Raw genomic sequence first — 22,798 nt, 5'->3', positions numbered from 1 at the left:
TAAGAGGAACGGCCCCAGAAGGGCGTAGAGAGCGCCCGCAGCGATTCTCTGTCCTTGGGAATGAACTCGGGTCCAAGTCTAAGCCGGCACCGGCGTGCGGCAGGGGATGGCGAAACAACAAAGCCTGGAGAACGACCGGAAGAGGGAAAGCGGCGGAAAGAAAAGTGGAAAGAAACCAGCAAACCGCTCCATTCAGGGGATGTCACCGTGGAGCTGAGCGCGGCCGGTTGCCACGGCGACTGCCGGGCCAGGACGGCCGCCGCCCATTGGCCGAGATGTCAGAGCCAATGAGAAGGCGCGATGTTGGCGAGGTCTTAAGATGGCTGCCGGGCGGCTGGCTCCGGACCGGTGAGTAGAGCTGCTTGCGGGGCTGACTCCCGGGCTGCTCGGGCTCCGGCGTGAGGGGTGGAGGAGCGCCCGGTTCGGGTAGTGAGGGGGCCAGTGGAGGAGCCTCACAGCCTTTCGCCCGAGCCGCCCCGGCCGGGGCCCGCGGGAGCGTCGGCGGGCCTGGCCTCCGAGGTGCCGGAAGGGGCGTCGCAGCGCCTTCCCCAGCCTGTAGGTTGGAGAGGGTTCTCCGTCCCTGCCCGGCCCAGGTGAGACGGGGAGGAGGCTTTCGGTTAGGCCGGGAAACAGGCTTCCGTTGACGATGGCTGTGTCCCGGGGAAGAGCTGCAGTTAATGGGAGTGTCCGCCGGCTAGACCTCCTGGCCCGGAACCTTCGGCGCCTAGTACTGTGCCGGGGGGCGGGCGTCCCGGCGGGGGACCGGAGTGACGCTGCCCCCAGAGCGCCCGCCGAGTTCCGGGCTGGGCGGCCCAGCAGGAAGAGGTTCCCTTGCTGGAGCCACTCTCTTGCAGTCAGTCTTGAACGTAAGTATTTTCACAGCGGCGTCCGACTTAAAAATGAGCCTCGATGTGTTCCTGGTTGACAACTGCAGGCCTTTCTCGGGTCTAAGGAAGTGTGTGTTCCACGGCCGAACTCAACAGACACCCTCTTTCATTAAAACATGTGCATGCATGCAAAATCCTGCTAAACACATCAATAGTTTGTTTATCTGGGTGATCGGGTTGGTAACTTATATCCGAAGGCAGGCCCGTGATTCACTTGTACTTCCTATCTTTTTGAGAAGAGGGAACACGTTTATTTTATGAAAGTAAACATGATGTGTTTACATTCATGTTGATGATACATTTTTAAAATTCTTTATTGATGATAGTATTGATGATACATGTTTAAAAGTATTTTAGTTAAGTAACTTATTCCAAGCCATAGAAACTGATTATCATGTAAATTATTTAACACCCTCTTCAGATTGGTGTTGTGGGGGGGGGGTGGTGGCTTATGATTATTATACAAGTAAGGTTAAATTCATATCAGACAAGGTTCAGATTCCTGTGATTATTTCTAATTGAATACAAAATGTGGTAAATAAAACTATCGTTTGGTGAAAATGGCATTGAAATTCTGGAATATCAGAGACAGGAGATATGAGACATTTACTCCTTAAACTGCTTGGATTATATCTTTTGGGTTTTGGTTATAGGCAGCTGCCTGGTCGGCCACAAATGTGACAGTATTACCAGAATGTGACTTTGATATATGCAGTTTAGTGTAGCATCTTACATAGTTTTCTGTACTTAAAACAGTGGAGAAAATTTTTTCTTAATCAAATTTTAGCAGGTCTAGGACTATAGGCTAGAGTCATTCTTCAGACACTTCCAAATCTTTGTCTCTGTCCTCTAAAAGTTTATAATTTGAAGTCATGAGTTCCATTTTTGTAAAATAAGTGTGTATTACACAAGTCAGTTACCTTAGTAATTCCTAGTGGGAGTACGGTGGTGAGATTAGTGGTAAATCAGTACTTGTCACATCGTTTGTATAATGAATAGCAGTGACCTGCTCTGTTTCCTTTTCCTGGTTCTGTTTTTTCTGTCATAATGTGTTTTCTTCTCTATGAGATGTCCTGTGTGAAGTGCAACTAACTGAAAACTCAGTTTTGGCTGTGACAGCTAGGTTGAGGAGAGGGCGGTATCTCCTAGGGTAGAGGGGTCTAATCACTATTGCATCTCACTGGAAGAGGATGGAGTATTGCAGCAAAGAGTGAGGTGACTGAGTATTTGGGCACATACAATATTAAGATCCACAAAGAAACATTTGGAAGCTGCAAGACATCTCAGAGATATCTGATCAGACTTTCATTTTATAGCTTAAAAATGGAGACCAGGCAAAATGCAGTGTCTTGCCCACAGTTATGTTGCTTAGAACTAGGAACCTGTCTTCAACATTCAAAACCAAGTCTTTTCCTCCTGTACCAGCTGTTCCCCATCCTTTCACAACCCCAAACGCCTTTTATTATAATTTGCTATCTCTCTGGGTGCCATGTTTTGAAAGATTGTGTCTATTAACATATATTCATTAGTGCGTGTTTAAAAAAAAAAATCAGGTCTGTAGCTACCAATCAGACCCTCTGATCAACGAATATGTGGTGAATGATGCTTCATTGATTTTAAGTCTCCTCATGTAGATGTGGCTGATATTGTTTGAGGGGGGAAAATGTTGGGCTTTGAATATTGAAATTAGCTTAGAGACCTCCATTACTATCTTCATAAAACTTTATAAAAACCTTAGATTAGGAATTGCTGAACTGTGTCATGTTCTTGATGCATTGCGATCTGCCAAGTGTGCTAAATAAATAGTGACTGTGATTTTCAAGGGCAAAAGAAAACCCAACCATTCAGACTAGAATGATACATAAATATTTTCAGTTCATAGTAAATTGTGTCAGCCCAGGACTAAAGCTGTGTTCTGTGTAGTATACACAGAATTTTTTAAAAGAATAATTGTGGGAAGGAAAATAATCTTAACTTCAGAAGTAGAGAGTGTATGAGATGGTGAAGGTGATATTTAAAACCATAGAGTTAAAATGGCTTCTGAATCATTTGCATCTTTTGTGGGGCAAAAAATGGTTGAATTAAAAATTGTTTTAATTACAGACTTAAAACTGATAGGTTTTGTATTAATACAGGGACTGTTGTATAGATCTGGCTAGAATGTGCACTAAAAAACCTTAAGTTTCCAGTTTTCTGGTTTGCCACATCTCCTGGGAATGGCTGAGTAGTTTTTACACTTAAAGGGTAATTTGGAGTGATCTGCTTTAAAATAAAGGAATATGCCCTGGTAGGTGTGGCGGGAGAGATACTCCAGAGAAACAGAGAATCAGAATAGCCAAAACAGAAATAACATGAGGCCTAACAGAGTATCATCGGGAATGTGTGAAAGACACGTCTGTGCTATGAATAGAAAACGGTGTGTTCGAACATGAGCCCAAAGCGTGTCACAAGCTGCCATTCCATATCGGCTGATTTACAGTCGAGCTTCTGGCCATGGGGCTGCTCCACTTTGCAGGCTCCTGTGTAGAATGTTGGCTCCATGAAGTGAGGCATTTTTGCCTGTTTTGTACACTGCTGTCCCATGTCTTGAGTGCCTGGCACACAGTGGGCATGCAAAAGATACTGTGGATAGGGAAAAGAAACGGTGGTGGCAAGCATAGAAGAACCCCAGTTATGCTACAGCTGTATTTGAAATTTGTTACTACACTTAAATCCTGAAATGGAAAATGAGCCTACAGGTATATTATATGCCAGTATCAAAGTCATGATGGAACTTATTATTGCTCCCCTCTCCCTGCTTTTCAGAAGAGTAGAAATATTTTTATTAATAACATAACATCTGTTTTTTAATATTGGTGTATTTTACATGATGTCCTTTGTGCTAATAGAGCATCTCAAGATGACCTCCATTCCAACTTTTCAAATCCTCAGGCTGGTGTAGGGATGCATCCAGGTTTTATGGGGCCTGGAGCCTATATAATTTAGGGTCTCTAAAAAGAAGGAATACGTATTCTAAATATAAAATGAGGTATGGTGTTTTGTGCAAATGAGCCTTGAAGCTTAAGCCCCATTATCTTCATGCTGATTTGTTTCTGGGTTTATTGCTCTATTTAGAAAACCAGACACCAACATTTTTTATAGAAACTTTATGTCAGCTCATGGAAATCAGGGAAGTCAATGATTTGCATCAATTGTTAAGCAAATGCACTTCAAACATGAGAAACTTCAAAACTACCTTATGAATGAATGCTGTCAAAATGTACATAGCCACAGGAATAATAATAGCAGAAAAGAACTTAGCACTGATTGAGCCCCTAGAACCTCCTAAATACTGTTGAGTGTTTTCATGGCTTATCTCATTTAATCCTCAGAACAAGCCTGTATGCATTATAATTACAGATGAAAAAACGGAGGCATTAAAAATGATTTCCATATATTCCTAGTATATGATAGATACAGGATTACAATTGGAGCAGTTCGATGTCAGACCCTTCCTCTGAAAAAGTCAAGAGAATATTTTGGTGAGGATGTTCTGAGAGCTAACAGCTGATGAGTCTGGACCACAGTGGCAGAAAGTAAGATCTGATTCTTTGGAGGAGGTCGTTAAAGTTATTAGGAATCCATTACTCAGAGTTATGGAAAAGCCCATGATGTCTTTGTCTCAGAGATCAATGGTGGTGGTTTTGTTACTAGATTAATTAATCACAATACGGGGTAGAAGACTTAGCAGAAAAGATTTCTATTTATTTTATTCCTTCAGATTGATAGTAATCATGAGCAGTACAACCAACTTCTCTGTTTCAGGCATCTTTTAAACAAAATGGATTTGGCTTAATATGTATCCTAAAATAGACTGTGCCATTATAGTGAAAATGTACTCAGTTATCTTAATTTGGACAAATTGACTACAACTCCAATTTTTAAAAATAATTTTTAATAAACTTAACACTAGCTAATGGTCCTCTCTACAAATGGACAGTATAGCTAATGCTGAGTATTATTTTGAACTTTAATATTAGTTTACCAAATATAGTATGTTTATGTTAAAATGTTAGGACTATACTCCATTTAATATTAGTTTAGCAAATAGTATAAAATTTTAATCTAGGGTATCCTTTTCACCATCACACTTTCCTCAAACTACTTGTACAGCTTAAAAAAATTTTTTTTGAATAATTGTTTTCCTGCTCCTTAGTAAGTCCCCTGAATGTTTTATACATCCAAATACAGGTGAAACATTCAATTTTGTTTTCTTCTCTAGTTGTTATAGCTTGAAATATAGGAATATAGTTCTTAAATGGCCTGCAGTGTATATTGTTAGGTTCTTATCATTCTTGAGCAATGGATGCTTTTACTGGATTTTCTTTTTTTTAGGAAAAATTATGCGTATAATAGAGAATCAAGGTCCTATATTCTTAGGTCATTCACCTATAGATGTGTCTTGTAAAAACTTGCTAAACTGCTTTACACTTTTTATTTATACAAGCAAAGTTTAATTTTAATATGGAGGGCATATCCCGTTATAGATTTTTTAAAACTTTAGCTGGACTGTTCCCAAACTATAGGTATAATTATTAGACTCTAGGATGTTGTTTAATGGTTTTAAAATTCTTTGCATGCCTACTTTAAATAGGTCTAAATTTACCCCTTTCCCTTTAGAAGGAAAGATGTGGAGTGGGCTGCTACCTCCTGGCCTAAATGAAAGTGATGTTGAGTTGAATTCTGAAGATGAAGACACAATAGAGAACTCTGGACCTAACTTACAGGAAGATGAAGAAGATGGGACCATTACGGAAACAGAGGTCACAGATTTCCCTGCAGATGGACCAGACCCTGAAGCAGAGGCGAATGTAAATGCATATGAAGAGTGTCCTTCTGGAGTTCCCTTACATATGTGGAATGTAGGTTTTCTCTGATGTGTGCCTATTATAGCTTGTGTTTGTACATGCCTGTGTGTCTCTGCCATGGTCAGGATGTACATGTTCTGGGGAGGTAATAGGTAGGAAAAATTCACCAGAATTCTTTTATTACCAGGGGGGTCTGTGGTCATTCCATTGGCCACTCAGATATTTGCTTTCATTTTTGTTTTGTTTTTCTTAAAAAGGGTAAGAAAACAGACATTTAGTAAGATTAGCTACTTTGCCTAACATGATACAGGAGGGATTTCTGTCTTAATTTTCTCTTTTTGTTATCGGTGAGTCATTGAATTTTACTCTCAGATCATCAGTTTGACTTATCTAGAAATATCTAGAAATAAAGTAAGATGAAAACTCAGGTTGTGAAAGAGCCTTGGAGAATATAGTATCTCAAGAAGAACTTAAATACATGTTTATAAATACTAGAATATAATAGTTTTATTACTTAGGTTATTTTTTGATATATGTGTTGCTTCAAAATATATTTGCTTTTTTTTACTTTTATGTAGAAATTTCAAGAATTGCATAAAAAACATTCTGAACAGAAAATCTCATCTTCAAGATTCAGAAGGAAAAAAAGAAAACGCTCCAGAAAAGGTATTTTGTTTTAATTCAGGTTCATTGTCAATAATGCTAAAGTTAAACTGTGACTAACTGAGCTCATTAATTTTTAATAACTGTAATTTTGAAATAACTACTTAGCTATTAACTCTGTGAATTCTTTTCAGGTAAATTGAAGAATGAAGAAGAATCTCAAAGGTAGGTGGAATTGAAAATATTTGTCTATTCTAGTTAGTATTTGTAGAATTGTACAAATAGTTAAACTAATACCTCTGAAACATAACAAAGAACTAGTTGTTGTAATATAATTGTAGTAACCAATTAAAAACAGTAAAAATAAAAATGAGTACATTTAGTGCAAAATGTATTGTTTATCTTTTTACAGTGAACAGTCCCCAAGTGAAACCCGGTTGAAGGAACTTACTCAGTATTTTGGAGTCAATGACAGGTTTGAACCCCCTGTTAAAAAGAAAAAAATTGAGAAGGTAAAGTGTTGTTGATTTTTTTTATTGCATCTTATATTACTCAGAAAATGTTTGTAATTAACCGTGCCAAAGGTAGTTCTCATTAAGTGACTGTTAAAATGCCTACTATGTGCCAAACAAGGTGCTAGATAAAGAAGTAAATATATAGTTACAAATCATTAACAAAAACTGTTAAGAAGGAAATGAATGGGGTATGGTGAAGAAATTCAAATGGAGGCCCCACTTTAGCTTGCTGTGGTCAGGGGAGGAGATTTAGATGGGGCCTCCAGAGTTCATTGTGGGGTGTGGGTAATATCAGCAAGCAGGAATAGAATAGACTGTTGGTAAAATGAGGCAGGAGCTTAGAGGAGAGTCTGAGCTTTAGAAACACATTTGGGAATTGTCGGTCTATATATAGATGATATGAATATTGAGTAGAGGCTTGAATGCATGAGTAACTTACATATTCACATACAGGAATGATGGACAGATTCCAGCAGCATGAAAACAGACCACTGAGTGGTAGGCTAGAGCACAGGGTCCTGCCTGGGGAAGCCCAAGTATATTGTACCTGTGTGCAGACAAACGCCTCCTTCGTGGGTCATTGCTGTAGATGACTACGTGCATAGAGATCATTGCCCTTTTCTGATTAATCAGTATTTCTCATGAAAAACCTGATTTTCACCCATCGCTGGGTGGTGTTGCATCATTGAGGGCATATACATTAAGGAACTCACACAACAGAATTTTACATGTGAACTTGTGATTCCAACTTTGTCAAGTAGAGGAGTTGGACTGGGACCTTACCAGCCATGCTCTTTGTAAAGTGCTGTTAGCTTATGGTGTTAGTCGATGGAAATGTTTACTTACCTACGGATGATTTTGTACTAATGTAAGCATTTGGAATGTTAATATCTTCTAAAAGAGCTAAAAAACAAAACAAAAAAACGTTGAACATACAAGTGGAATTCTAGGATTTTATTTCTAGGAGAGGATTTTGGTCATCCAAGCCAATAACTGGTTTTCTTTAAGGAAACAGACACTTAAGAATTAAGTACTTCATTTACCCAGAGCTGTGACCACATTTCCTGACTCCTAATCCAGTGTTTTTTCTACTATATTATGCCTTCTCCCTTAGACACTGCTCCAAATGGCTGTGTAATGGAGGTTGATTGATGGTGAAGAGATGCATTTATAATTTTAGATGATTTATTTTTAAGTGAAAATTATATTTTTAAGCTCAGCAGTTCATACAAGTTTCTAGAAGAGGGGAATGTTCTTTGTGACATTAACTTGTAAGCTGTGGCCCATCCATGGTAGCCAAAGGGAAGTAGCAAGTTGACTGAATAAACAGACCACTGGTTTATTCTTGGGCATTGGTGGTAAAATAAGTTGGATTCCTCTCTGCTCGCTGACCTGCGTTATTCTACGTCTGGAGTAAGGGAATGTGGCACCCAGATGATCCCCATCTCAGGAAGCCTACCTAATTGGAGGGACACAGCAGAGCCGCCATGTGGGATACGCAGGACAGGCTCAAGAATGGATGCTGTTAGACCAGGTTGCTGAGGTGAAAGACTGGAGAGTAGGTCTGGGTTGAGGTGTCAGGCTACCCCAGAATTTGTGGTACAGGGGAAATTAAAGTTTGGTATTAATGTTTTGTTTTCACATATCTTGGTGGCATTTGAGGAGATATCTAATGTTCTATGTAGGACGGAGAGGCCATTGTTTTAGTATTTCTTAAATGAAAATAGTTTATTTTGACTATAAAAAAGAAATATTAATTAAAATGTTCCAGGTGCAGGTACTGAGGTCCTATTATGAAGGGAATTGGGTGCTATTCAAAAGGTGTAAGAAAGTGGTATTGTTTTAAGCTGGATAATGACATGGTATCCGCTTAAGAAAGATAGAAGACCAATTTGGAGATGGTTATAATCTTTCAAACGAGATTATGATGCCGGAAGAAGCACAGAAAGGAGAAACGGGAGACACTACAAAAACAGAGTTAAATTAAGAGCACAGGATTGGAGGCATTGAAGCTGACTGAGGATTTTATCAGGGGTGACTAATAGGGTAGTCAGCTCTAAAGGAGAAGCAGGGCGCAAGTGAGGAACTTGTTTTTAGATATAATTAAAAAGGAAGGACACTACCTTCAGTATGAAGATAACTGGGAAGTAGCTGGAGCTGTAGATCTTGATAAGGTGAAAGGTCAGATGCTTTAAATTATATAGAGATCCAAAGCAGCGTATAAGAATTAATTGAAGGCCTGGGATTGAATTACTGTGTGAAATAAGAGTAAGAAGAAGAAGGGTCAATCACAGAAATCGCAGGATTACTGTCATTAAGGGGCAGCAAGAGAGAAGGGGCTTCAAAGGAGATTGAAGATAGGTATTTGGGGGGATAGAACGAGGATGTAGTTAACATAAAAGATGCTCAGGTAAACGGACAACAGTTGGTGTCTCCTTTGACTATAGAGGGTTAAGGTTGGAATGAGATGACATCAGGGCAACTGATAAGAGTGCTTTAGAAGAGAGAGAAGTAGTACTAACACAGAAGAAATCAGTTTGAGGAAAGAGGCCGAGTCATCCCATCTAGTCCCTGGTCCAGAATGGGGAGGACAAGCTTGTTTGTAGGATGAAAGAAAGATGAAGAAAAAGAGAGGGGGTAGAAAATTTAGAGCAAGGTTCTAGATAGCATGAAAGCAGATGGGATTATGGTGAGCACAGGAGGTGGGATTAGTCTTGCAAGAGAGATGATTCTTTCCTGGAGGCAGTAAGGAATGAAGAACAGAATACCTGAAGATAACTCTTTTTTGAGGTGGATGAGAGGAAGATTGTAGAAAGGACATACATATCCTTGGTTCTTCCCTCCCCCTCCCCCCTTTCCCTCGCCATGGGCTCCCATAAAGTGGGGGGTAGAGTTACAATCTGAAAAGGAAGGAGGTAGGGTTGAGGGTATTTGGAGTAATGGAAAAGACATGTAACAGTGTTGTAGAGGAATGTGGAGACTTTCAAGGGAGAATTGAGAGCCCACCCAGCTGAATTTGATAAATGGCTTCTAGTGAAGCCAGTGGATTGAGTTATTTGATTTTCTCTGACATTGCTGAAACACCTAGATGTGAAAGTAGTAGAAAGAAATGGTTGGGAAAGCCTAAACAAGATAAGATGTTGGAGGAAATTGAAGGCATTGCTTAGGTCAGTGGTTCTCAAACTGTAGTGCTACATAGTCTTTGCTAGCAGATGTTTGTCTGCCTTTCTTTTCTGCCTTTAAGTTTCAGGTTTTGTGTCTTTCTAGTCGGGCCTTGAAAAGAGCATAGACCAGGCTGTGGAAGAGTGGAATATTGAGAAGGCGGAGGAGCTCAGCAACCAGCTAGCTACCCGAGAGGTAAGTTAGACCTTCCTTATTTCCACATTTTCTAAAATGAATGGACATTTTTTATGACCATAAGTAAGTTCATTTTTTATGATCATAAGTAAGTTCAGATATTTGACCTACAATTTTCCTTCCAGTCCATTTTCTTCCCTCTTGTTCTGGCATTTATTTACAAATATTTTTGTTTTTAATGTTTTTAAATTAAGTCTAAAACTTATGGTGGAAATTGCATGATTTTACCTGGTTCAGAGACCTTTTTGCCCTTTATGATGAAAAGGCTAGCTGCTAGCTTTCTTTTTCTGTTTGCATCATTTACTCCAGTTTAACTCTCCCGGAGGAGAGTTATATATAACTCTGTGTGTTATAATGCCACATCTCTCAATGTTTTTCTAACCCTTGCTCCCCAGAATGCATTCTTCTTTTATATTCTGCACATTTCCCTCAGCCCTAAAGAATGTCCAGTCTTTTAAAAAAAAAGTTATAGTTTATAGTATAAAACTAATAGATATATTAAATATTCTTTTTCCAAGTACACAGGCTTCTGGAAGATTCTGACTTGCACCTTCTGGGGGAAATCACTGCTAGGTGTTGCTAGGCAAGGGCACACGTAGAATAAAGAGCTCATATTGGCAGATGTTTTGTTGTTGCTATTGTTTTATAAATTTTTTTGTCCTTGCTACTATAGCTTTCACTTTTAGCATCTCTCCCCTTTCTTCATTTTATTCTTAAGCTGTAACTGCTCCGTGGGGTTTGAGTATGTGGGCAGCATCATCGGTCATCTGTGTAAACTGTTGGCCGTGTATACTGTTCTTTCTTACTCACCTGCAGGTGAGCATTTTCTAACAGACTAGTGATGAAATTACTATTTTAATAAATTTTTCTATGGAAATACTATTTCACTCTTACATCATTAGATGTCAAAAATCTATCTATGGCTGTTTGTTTGTTTTCTATTTTTGACTGCCAGCTCTAAGTATTTTGTGAGGTTTATATTTTTATGCAGGTAAAAATCAAGTCCAGTAGTGAGGCTTAGGGATTTAGAAGTTATCTTTCTTTCCTGAAGCTTAAATGATGCCCTGGAAGGAGACAGGTCACCTGTGGATGTCAAGCAGCGGTTGCTTGTTAACTCCACCTTGTCTGCCTCACCCGTGTTGCTCGTGAGCTTTCCTTTCTCTGCCCCGCGAAGCTGCTTGTGAGGCTGCACAGACGTGTGCCTTAGAGGCTTCAGAAACAAATGTGTGTTTCCTTGGAGGATATTCGGTTTCTAGTTTTGCTTTGTCAGACTGCTATTTTGGAAGTGGGAATTGTGTAATACAGACTAGGTGTTTTCCATTTTAAGGGCTGTTATTTTCTGTCACACTTATGACAGATGCGATTGCTATAGGAATACTTGGTATTTTCAGCATTTGTAAGGATAGTAAACATTTTTCTCAAGTGCTCTTTTTACTTTCATACAAATATAATGCTTTGTTCTACTACAATAAATTAAATTTATTTAGTGTGGGGTTAGAGAATTCTGATTAAAAGAAGACAATAATTTGAGTCCTATTCTTGTCTTTGTATAAGTGGAAAAACATCTGGAAGGTGTTTGCTGTTCAGACATAGACATTGGAAAGATACTGATGCTATGTTAATTAAGTGCCCATGAAGAATAAAGTAATCAAGATGGAATTTCTGAATAAATAGTTTAGTTTGAGATTTAATTTTTTATATTTATCCCTTTGCTGTTGAACACCGTGGAGATGAGAGATGGGATTTTGAGAAGGAGGTAATTGTGAGTTGAGACAGAAACCCTTTGTAATTAAATGTATACATGCGTGGTGAGTACCCTTTTGGAAATCAGGTATGTTGGTTTTTAATCAGGAGCATTTTCTTTTTTCAAGAAGCAGTGACTGGGGCCAGCTGATAAAGCCTTTGCTCAGAGGCACAGATCCCAGAGTTCTTTGAGCCTTTTCTAACTATAATAAGTGAAACTAATTTTTGATGTTTAACATTTATAAGCCTGTGAAACCAATAGGGCAGGACCAGTATTGAGAAAAATGAAGCCAAAAGTAGAACCATGTTTGGGGATGAGCCTTGAATATAGTTCCTCAAAAATAAGGCTGTCAGTGCCCTGTGGTGTGACACAGCCAGCGCATGTTTTTCCAGAATCGCCTTCCCTAAGGTAATGGTAACCTACGGGTGTCTATGATCCGAATTTGTATGGAAACAGGGTCAGTGTTTAAAGCCTGGATTGTGCTGTTACCTTTGGTTTTGCCATGTGGTAATGTTGCTTTGGGACTTCCTACAATTATGGAGGAGAGATGAAGCGAAAAATATACTTGGGTTTGTGTCATGCTGATGAAACTGTTTAAAAAAGTTGTTTTAAAAAAAATACTATTTGTACACATACATACGCGCGCACACACACGTATTTGAGCACATTTGTGGCTTGTTAACCCCAGGCCTGAATTGGAAGTACATTCCATTCATTATTAATAGTGAACCTTTGAGAGTGCCATCCTCTGGTACTGATTTGCAAGTATTGATATTCACATCTTTGTTAGGCCTAAAACCTTCCCTTTGGAGAATGATATAATGCAGGCCAAAGGCAATGACTCCCACCATTAGTGCTGTTGGACATAGTATTTTTTTAGAACCTAATCAAGGTCTCAGTATAAATGATAAAAATATCCCATTTTAATATTACTTTTTAATAGATAAAAATACTGCATTGGCAGTATGAATTAAACTAAGAATTTTATTTTTATTAATTTTTTAAAATAGACTAAAATGTTTGGATTCTAAAACATAGGTAATGTTAATATTGAAATAATAATAGTTTGTTAATATTTAAAATAACAAAGGAATGGCCTTTTAAAAAAATAGTTTGAATTGATTGAGTTATATTTTTTCCTAGCTAAACAAATCAAGTGCTGGCTTAAATTTAGGCAGGTTATTAATTTGGAGCATAAAACTCTGTTTTTAGAGCAGTTTCCTAGAAAATCTGAAGGCATTCTCATTGAAGAGGGGTATATATACATTGAAGGGTAGTGTCTGCATGTTGTATGAACATCTAAGAAGTGGTCCTTCATCAGAAATGCTTCGGATGCCAGAGGGCTTATTCTAGCTTTCAGCATTTGCCCAGTATAGTTCACTGTTAGGCTTAGTTTCCCTTCGAGGATTCTGGCTACAGTTCGCCCTTTCTATTCTGGTTTAGTCTTATGGTGATGTACATGCCATGTTGTCTTGATGGAATAAGAGCTTGAGTTACTGCTCCCTCTTTCAGACTCCCCCCCCCCCCAAAGACAAACAAACAACCCACCTCTTCCCAAATAATATAATTTTGATAGGTTTAGCTATCAAAGTACATGAAGCATTATCATATATAGAGTTCATAATTGAAACATTTGTTTACATTTTTGGAACAGAAATGCTGCCAAACTTGGTAAGTTTAAAGTCACTTCCCATCAGTGTTATTTTCAGAGCTCTAACATTTTAGGAAAGGTGTTCACATCACGTGGAAGAAGATGAACTGAAAGACGTACGACAATGAAGGAAATTTTGTGGTTCGAAACCCTTTATTCTATAATCCAGAGAGCAGAATTAGTTTCTTCCTGTTTTGTGAATGGGTAGAAATATCTTAACAACCATCTTTCCAATATAAAATAATTCAGATACAAAGCTGAACATATATTCCAGTTAGCTACTGTAAGAACCTGTGACTTTATGAAGAATGGTAGGTACTTTCCATTTTCTTAATTATTGTGATTTCTAGCCACTGAAGATTGTGTAAACAAAGTAAAAGTGCATTAAATATTACTCATTTGTATATATTAAGAATTTAAAGTTAAATATCTCCATTTCATTATTTTTGTAGAAACGCCATCATTCTGTGAATCTAGTACCAGGGGTTTATATGAAGAATGCATTATTTCATTATAAAGCCATCTAATGCCTGCTAAATATATTTTATGGCCTTCTTTGAAATTTTACTACTCTGCCTTCTGTCGTGTTTTCTTCTCTTTGCAGTTAGACAGTTGAGTTTAGGGCCATTTTCTTTGTGGTACATTTCACCAATTAACAGTGGGAAAGAATACAAGACTCGGGGAGAGAAAAGCTCACATCATTCAGTAGGCTTCTTTCTGCTAGTTAGCAGCTCGATCAGCTACCTGGGCAAGTGGGGCGCTCTCTGCCCCCCTGGGGGGTATGTGTATGTTAAGGATCATCTAGAACCAACTCACTTTCATTAACTTTGGTTGTCTTAGTGGCTTTTTAATTTAAATGTTCGTCTGTGTATCGTTTGTAGTCTGCGCATAGAATGGGGACCTTTTAAATGGTGATTTTTAATAACTTTGAAGCCTTGTTCTCCTTAGTTTTTAGGAGTGATTCAGTTATCTCATATAGATGAACAATTAGCACAATGTATGAAAAATAAACTATTCTTATGCAGGTAAGGGAAGACTTCATTGAGTTCCTTTACATTGAAGTTCAACATATGTTCATTCTCACTAAAACACTGTGTGTAGCCTTGAAGTTGGAGCATTTTAACATGGGGAAAACAAAAATGGTACTGAGTGGTGGGTTTTCCTCGAAGGGTTTTGGGTGAGCTTGCTTAGATTCATTGCATTGAGGATATCTTCTTTTAACCTTTGGGGTTTGAGTGGATGATCACCTAGAATGGTGTTCCTTATGCTCCCTTTTCATTATGTTTATCTGTGCTTTTAAAAAACCTTAAGAAAAGATTTCAGATGTTACAAGTCTAATTAAAGAGACAGACAAAGCACAGTTTATACTGTAGATTTTTTCTGCAGTTCAATTAATCAGCATGTTTTCTCTTTTAATTAAAACCATTTTAGTAAATTAAAGCCCACAGCAAAACACATATATAATTTGTTTGTAATTAGCTCTTAATTGGTGGTAGTTGAAGCTTAGCACCCTCGGTTTCTTTCTTCATGATTGCCATTTTATTAGCAGCCAGTCATTAATTAATCTTTTTCTAATTAGCTTATAAAACTGTTGATGGCACATTATTGTAAATGTGATTTTAAGTTCAAAGCTTGTTAATAAGCTTTCTTACTTAGAAGAACAGAGATAAAGAAATTGCTGAAAACAGCACTACAGTTCTTTTAAAAAAACTGTCTTTTTTATGGGGAATGTGTAAAGCATCTAACAGCTTATGGTTAATTTTTTAATGCTTTTTTCCCCTTATGAATGGATAAGTTGCTTGAATATAAATGTCTATATCCAGAAGTAATTTCAGTAGTATAACATCTTTTCTCCCTCCTTTGGAGTACTGTAATCTACTTATAATTTGAAGCCTTAATAGTCATCATTAAAACAGGTGTTATATAAACTATTGCACTATGAAATCGAAGTTGATTATATGAATCAAAGTATATCTTCTCACACGGGCCAAATCACGGGCCAAATCCATTTTTTAACTATTGCAAGGTGAATCATACACACACAGATATACACACAGTATACAGTATATGATATTTGTGTATAATAGATCTTTATGATGTGTTTTAAAAACAGGATTTGTTGGGTTATACTTAGAAATAAAAACCATTTGGGTTTAATTGATATGAAGGTATAGGTATTAAATAATAGGTGTTTGTGCAGTAGTACATGCACATAGATAGATGTGGTACACAAACTTGCAAAGCTGTGCATGCACATTTTTAGATGACAATGAAATGAGGCTATTTTCTGTAATAGAGAGGAAATGATTTGATTTAAAGTCTTGAGTTTAAATGACTAGCTATGGTGTAGCTTGTATGCTATTACCAGAGATCCAGCATCCCAGGTCTGACCCTGGAGAGGAAGGTACGGATCCCGATGTAGACATCCGGAATTTACCAAAGCACACACCATATTTAATTAGCCATGTCGTCGTCTTTATTGAAATAAACTACCAGTTTTATAAAACTCTTTAACTGCATGGCATTCTGAGCTGTTTATCAATATTAGTGCAAAGTTTTGAAAGCTATATAAAAAAAATAAAGGATTATAAATCATTGGAAGTGCTTTCCCCCCCTTATTTGCTCTTTGAACTTTGCATGTTATTTCAACTTTGGCTGTTTCTTTGCTTGTTTATAAGGCGGCATTTTTGGTGCCATGGAAGAGACTAGAAAGGGATAGCTGACAAGGAAAAAATTAAAAATTGGATAAAAAGTAAATGAATAATGTCATATTACCAAAAAGATGAGAGGCTAATTTGTGCCGACTTTTTGCTAATTTTGTTCAAGCCTCAAAATGAGGAGCTGTCACCCGTTCTGTGTAGCGCTGATGACAGTGCCAATGATCCATGAAATAAGCTGCCGCTGGCTTTGTTCTGATAAGAATGAACAAATCTGCACAGTGTTCGGCTCCCAGAATCTCATTTTCATACTTGCATGCAGGCTAAAAGAAATAAGCTGTTTGCAGACTTGATTAATCAGACATTGGAGGGGTTTTTGTCTCTTTGATCTCTTTCGTCTCCTAGGTAACTTGCTTGACATTAATGTTGAGCTTGAGTAAAGACAATCAGGAATTGTCGACCAAACTGATATAAAAATTAAAGACCTTGACACTTTAAGTACTCCAGTAATGGTTCCGCTTTACTTCAGAAAACATCTGTTTTCATTTAATTAAAGAACAAAAGAGGATGGCATAAATATTTTTCATAGAGACCTATTATTTCATAAAAAGTTAAAGTATGATAATTGGTATTTTTAAATAAGTGCCTTGAAAGTATTCAAAAGGGAGGAAAACTTTATAAATCTGTTACAGGCTAGTAATTTTGAGATGAGTAAAATATTTTATGGAATGGATAAGAAGTTTTTACAGTTGGGTTAGATTAAGCTGTTTGAATCAGATGCTTCAAATGATTATCAGCAAACTCTAGAATGGCAAGGTTTAGCAAGAAAAACTAACCTGATTTTGAAAGTTTGTCTTTTAAAAATCTCTACTATGTTACAAGATGTGCCATTATATCTGTTTTACAACCCAGTATGATTTACACATGCTAAACCTGTAAAATTGAAAGGAATTAAAAAAATGTCGCGGAGCATTTGCTTGAGGTTATGCAGACGCTTTTACAAATCTTCCAAGTGGCTGTAAAGATGAATGCCTCCAGGGTCCAGCCAGGGCCCTGCTTTTCCAACCAGCTAAAGCCCTTATCTTAAATCCAAGCAAAGTACCATTAATCTTTTTGAAAGACCTTTTATGGCTTTTAATATATCCCAAATTAGAACATTTTACACCCTTGGTTCCTGAAATATGGTGATAAAAAGCCTTTAGAGCTTAATTTTCCTTACCGCTTGCTCTGACCAATTTGCAGTTCTTTGTGATAATGTTTAGACACCTTAATTAAAATGCAGCAAAATATTGGATGTTCTATATGGAAAATGCTGATACTTCGGCTACACATACAAGAAATTCTGTATATATTTTTATTCATTAAAAGAATTTTTCTTCCCACATTGTGTTGCTATAGTTATCTGATGACCCAAAACAGTTTTTTAATATAAAAACTATTGACCAGGCTTTTGTGATGTTTACTTGGGTATGAAGATGCACTTTCCTTTTTACAGGCGTGAAGGGGGATTCCTGTTGGCCTGTATTGTTTGTTTGTAATACTGAAACATAGCACGATCTTCTTTATCTTCTGGAGCGCGGGTTAGTCAACTTGCCTGGGAAACGTGCTGCCTCAGCGCTCTGCCACAGATCTTGTTATTCTTCCGCGTGTCCAAATAGTCCCACTCTTCATATTCTCCACAAGAATAAGTGAAACGTTTACTTTAAGCCTATGAAGGACACAAAATTGATACAATAGTTTTAGGAAATAACTTGGTCACATGGTTAAAGGTACATGGCAAATATGTTTTGTGTCATTTTTATTTCAGACGCAAAAAGTATAAGCTCATTTCCAATCCAAGATGAACTAGCTGAGTGGTACTTTTGTTGGGGAGTTTACTTGGCAGAATTTGCATTTGATGTATGATGCACAGGAATATAGTGAAGTAGAGAAGAATACAGAGTTCTGTGTTTCGCCCTTTGGAAGTGGGAACAGGGAAGAGACTGAACACTCACGGTGACTGCAGAGCGGCCCAGAGTGCATCTCGGTCGCAGGCAGCGAGCTGCGTTTGCGGGGCGGGCTGTCACCGAGTGCACTCACTGCTCTCCTGCACTCCCAGCCGCCTTGCATAGGTGGAACCATTTGAGCAGCTCTGACCAGAAGACTGGGAGCAGAAATGACGTGTGTCACTTCTGGACTTGAGCTTTTGGGAGCCAGGGTGAGACCTCCTGGCCGGCTCTTACTGGGCCACGGTGAACTCAGCTCGGAAGCCACATGCTGAGTCGCTGGCACCACAAGGGAGGAGAGCCCTGCCCGTCTGCTGACTTTTAAGTGAAACGAGGAAGGAAAGTTCAGCCAGTGAGATGGAGGGAGATTCGTTTGATACTGCAGCATTGACTAGCCTAGTGGTCGGCAAACTCATTAGTCAACAGAGCCAAATATCAACAGTAAAACGATTGAAATTTCTTTTGAGAGCCAATTTTTTTAAACTTAAACTTCTTCTAACGCCACTTCTTCAAAATAGACTCGCCCAGGCCGTGGTATTTTGTGGAAGAGCCACACTGAAGGGGCCAAAGAGCCACATGTGGCTCGCGAGCTGCAGTTTGCTGACCACTGTGCTAAGGAGCTTTACGCATGTTAATGACAGGTGCTAGCCTGATTTCTTACTATGATAAACGGGTAGTTTTTCGGTGGATAGGAAATCCTGATAGGGCATCCCACAGCATCCTTCATAGCTTCACTTCCTCTTCGGGTGATGTGCGACAGCCCTTTGATTCTTAGCCTTCGTTAGTGGACTTAGATGAGCTTTTCTCTGATAAAGAACTGGAAGTGAAAAGAGAATCACGAGAACAGGCCCCGTCTGGAAGCAGTGCCCTGGCAACCCCTCTCCCAGCCACAGTTTGAAAATGAGTCCTTGTCCAGGGCGGTAGTCCTGTGCCTAGAACAGTGCCCGGCAGAAGAATGCATTTGTGCCCTTACAATGGTCAGATGCGAGCCATCCTTGTGAGACGGGAAGAAACTGGCCTGCCTGCTCCCGCGGGCTCTCAAGTCACACTCGATCTTCTTTTCTTCGTTGGCCTTCCTGTTGGTGTGACCACTTCCACACCTGCCAGGTTGCTTCTGTTGGTTTCCATTCTTCCTGTAGACTTTCCTCCACTGAAAGATCAGATCTAGTTTTGCCCTGATTTAGAAACCCCAGGCAGGCTTGATTCCTACTCCTTCCTTTCACCCAAAGAAACTTCTCCAGGATCAACTGGAAGAAATGTCAGGCATGCCAGACCGCAGTGCTAAACCGGCCTCTCTCCTTACACATGCGCTCTTAACCACCTATCGAGTCTCATTATTGGCAAACACATTCCTAACGCTTGGGCTTCACTAGTTGACTTTAAGTGGCTTATGTCTGCTGCTGCCCACTAATGGGCATAGGTGGTCGAGTACAGGGATGGGGAAGGTAAGAAACACCAGAGGTTTAGCCTTTGTTGTTCAGCCTGGGTTCTTACAGACGCTTTGGAGCCGTCCACATAGACAGGCACTGTTAGCTCCGAGCACCCAAACTAGATCCCAAGCTTGTCCTGAGACACTCCTGAGCACAGCCCTGGGCGGAGCTGGCAGAGCGGTGTGGTGGGTGCCTGTAGAAGCCGAAGAGCTGGCGCGGCAGAAGCAAAGACTGGTGCTGAGTTAGAGAAGACGGCGTGGGAGAGGAGGAGGTTTCATTTTTTAAAGTATATCTATTTTTTTATTGATTTCAGAGAGGAAGGGAGAGGGAGAGAGATAGGAGCTTCAACAATGAGAGAGAATTATTGATCGACTGCCTCCTGCAGGCCCCTACTGGGAATCGAGCCTGCAAACCAGGCATGTGCCCTGACCGGGAATCGAACAGTGACCTCCAGTTCATAGGTCGAGGCTCAATGACTGAGTGATGCCAGCCAGGCAGGAGGTTTCATTTTGGTTAGACCTCATAGGTCTGTAGTCTTGTATTAGCTGGAATATTTATTTTCACTTTGCATTTTCTTTTTCTTCTTTCTAATTCTTAGCTTGGTGTGAAAATTGCCAAAGCAATTGCCTGCCATAACTTTGTAAAAGCCAAAAAGGAAGCTGAAAATTCACAGGCTGCTCGAAAAAAGAAGAAACTTGCGTGGGGGTAAGTTTATGGCTTTTAGTGGTGACGCTACCAGCTTCCTAGAAATGAACACATCCTGTGACACGCTTTATGGGTCCAGTGTGTGTGTGATTGTTGCTCACTGTGTTCTTTGTACGTGCGCTGGATGTTTGTCAGATTGTAAATGCGGAGGCGTTTCTTCATCCTGTTAGATGTGTGTTTTGTAATCGGTGGAGTATGTGGGCATTTAAGTTAATTTTACTTTGGCACTTAGTGACCATGTTACTTTAGTGAAGTATTTTAGAAGGAAATTGAGAAGTTTATGTTCTTCATTTTAGATTTGAAGCAAAGAAGAGATGGGAAACCAAAAGCAACATGGGCTACATGTAACTGGCCAGAGTTCTTCAAGACAGCGTGCCTTTTCCTAAGGCTTCCATTGCTCACAAGACTGAAAGATATTCCTGCTTATGTTAAACATGTCAGGAAGTTGATGGAAGAAGAAAGAAAAAATAAGCATAGCATTTGGAGGGTGATCATCAGTCCTTTTCTAAAGAGTTCAGCCTGTTGAGGTGAATGGAATGGAGGGTTCTGTTACAGGAGTCTGAGTCCACAGGGGAAAGATCGGCTTTATTTATTATTTATAGAGACCTGCAGTGTAATAATCGATTTCACTTTTCATCCGTGTGGTATAGCATAGCCATTAAGCTCCTTGTACTTTCTTACCTGTTCTCAGTGGAACTGGACTCATTCTGGAATTGTGTTTTCAAGATTGGCATTTTTGTTTGTAATGGATTCGTCATAAGTGTAAGAAAATCTCCATTGATAGTCTTTACAAATGACTTCATCTTACTGTTTTAAGAGTAATGATTGGTTCTTTATTGGGTGCAGTGGAGTTGATACTTGACAGTCACATAATAAAAGCAATTGGTTGGTTTTAGTGGACCTTCAGATACAATATCTCAATAAAAAAAGACAGCACGTAGTGTTTGGAGGATGATTGAAATCATCCTAAATGTCTTCCTAAATATCTCTCTCAGCCCAGCCATGTCATTCCTTAAATTACGAGATGATTCTTAGAAGCAAAAATGGTATAATTATATTAGAATGTTATAACTCAAGACAATACAACTTTGAACCTTCTAAGAACATGGTTTGATTGTTTTTACTCCTCTCCCCCAGTTTTTCTTAAAAGATGGATGCGTTAATGAGCTGAAAGAGGATTGGTGCATGGGAAGTAGACTTCATCATGTGTGGGTCAGAGTCCTCGCTAGAAGGGCCTTTGAGAAACCATATGACCAGCTGTTGACACGACCCCAGCTGGAGGTTGGGAGTCTCTGGCAGGCCTCTGGTGTTGTGGGCCTCCCTCCTCGGGGCTCGGTAGAGCTACAGAGCTGCAAACGTCCTCTGGCTTGATAGTGTAAATTTATAATTCCATTATTAACTTGGTACTTTTAGATTTACAGTAGTAACAAAATTTCACTAATTTATTGGTGTCATATTCATTGTTTTACCTATAATCTGGAATAAGTAAGTTGCAATTTAAGAGAACAAAAATCATATCTTGCTTCCACTTAGGTGAGAAAAGCCTGCGTAGAGAAAGCAGGATTTTAGGATATTGTTTATCTATTTATAGAATTCATCATGAAAGGTGTCCAAGACCATATATTGGAAAACCTTACATTTTGTGATTTAATATTCCCTGCTGCACTTTGTAGATACAATCATATACTGCTTACCTATAACATCTCATTTTAAAATCCTAATAGGTGAATATAAGCTTATAGCATAGGAACCTTTCCTTTAAAAAGAAATCGGCCACACAATCCAGTGGTTTTGCCTGAAACGTTAAAGTGCTCTTGAGCAGGGCTAGTGTGGACTTTCTTTTTTTTTTTTTTAATATATTTTATTGATTTTTTTACAGAGAGGGATAGAGAGTTAGAAACATCGATGAGAGAGAAACATCGATTAGCTGCCTCTTGCACAACCCCTACTGGGGATGTTCCCGCAACCAAGGTACATGCCCTTGACCGGAATCGAACCTGGGACCTTTCAGTCCGAAGGCTGACGCTCTATCCACTGAGCCAAACCGGTTTCGGCGCTAGTGTGGACTTTCACACCCCAGGCTCCAAGGCGGGCATGTCCCCGCGCCTCTGCCTCATTGCTCTCTTCCCGTGCCCGCTTCCTGCAGTGACCCCTGCAGCACGTCTCCCCAGTCTGCTCATGCGGAGGCCTTGCCAGGTGGCCTCCTTTGGGGCTGTCTGATTGGGAGCCTGTCCTCAGCCTGTCCCAGTGCCCGCGCTTGCCACTCCGCCCCACTAACGTGAGTGGGGCATCTGAGCTGAATTGGAGGCATTATGGCAAGATCAGACACAGTGATGGAGGCATGAAGTAAGGGAGCTACAGTGCAGAAATGCCCACTCTTTGGGGGCCTGGGTTTGGAAAAGCTCCAAAACATGGTA

The 22,798-nt window shown here is 39.4% G+C and overlaps 1 protein-coding gene across 4 annotated transcripts; it reads left to right on the top strand.

Annotated features, from left to right (window-relative positions):
• Window positions 1–277: 277 nt before the first annotated feature.
• Window positions 278–21,321, top strand: FAM204A (family with sequence similarity 204 member A). 4 transcript variants are annotated; one of them, XM_028149567.2, is made up of 8 exons: window positions 278–348; window positions 5,547–5,788; window positions 6,313–6,400; window positions 6,532–6,562; window positions 6,750–6,849; window positions 10,120–10,209; window positions 20,275–20,381; window positions 20,678–21,321. In XM_028149567.2, exons 1-8 carry the CDS (start codon window positions 288–290, stop codon window positions 20,727–20,729), a joined length of 771 nt encoding a protein of 256 aa, XP_028005368.2. In that variant the 5' UTR covers window positions 278–287; the 3' UTR covers window positions 20,730–21,321. The 4 variants fall into 4 exon arrangements, with proteins under 4 accessions (XP_028005368.2, XP_028005373.1, XP_008142575.1 ...); XM_028149572.2 differs by lacking the exon at window positions 278–348 and adding an exon at window positions 373–593; XM_008144353.3 differs by lacking the exon at window positions 278–348 and adding an exon at window positions 785–866.
• Window positions 21,322–22,798: the final 1,477 nt, after the last annotated feature.

This window comes from Eptesicus fuscus, chromosome 17 (assembly GCF_027574615.1).
Source record: "Eptesicus fuscus isolate TK198812 chromosome 17, DD_ASM_mEF_20220401, whole genome shotgun sequence".
Classification (NCBI taxonomy): Eukaryota; Metazoa; Chordata; class Mammalia; order Chiroptera; family Vespertilionidae; genus Eptesicus; species Eptesicus fuscus.
This window is presented reverse-complemented; position numbering and strand designations above follow the sequence as displayed.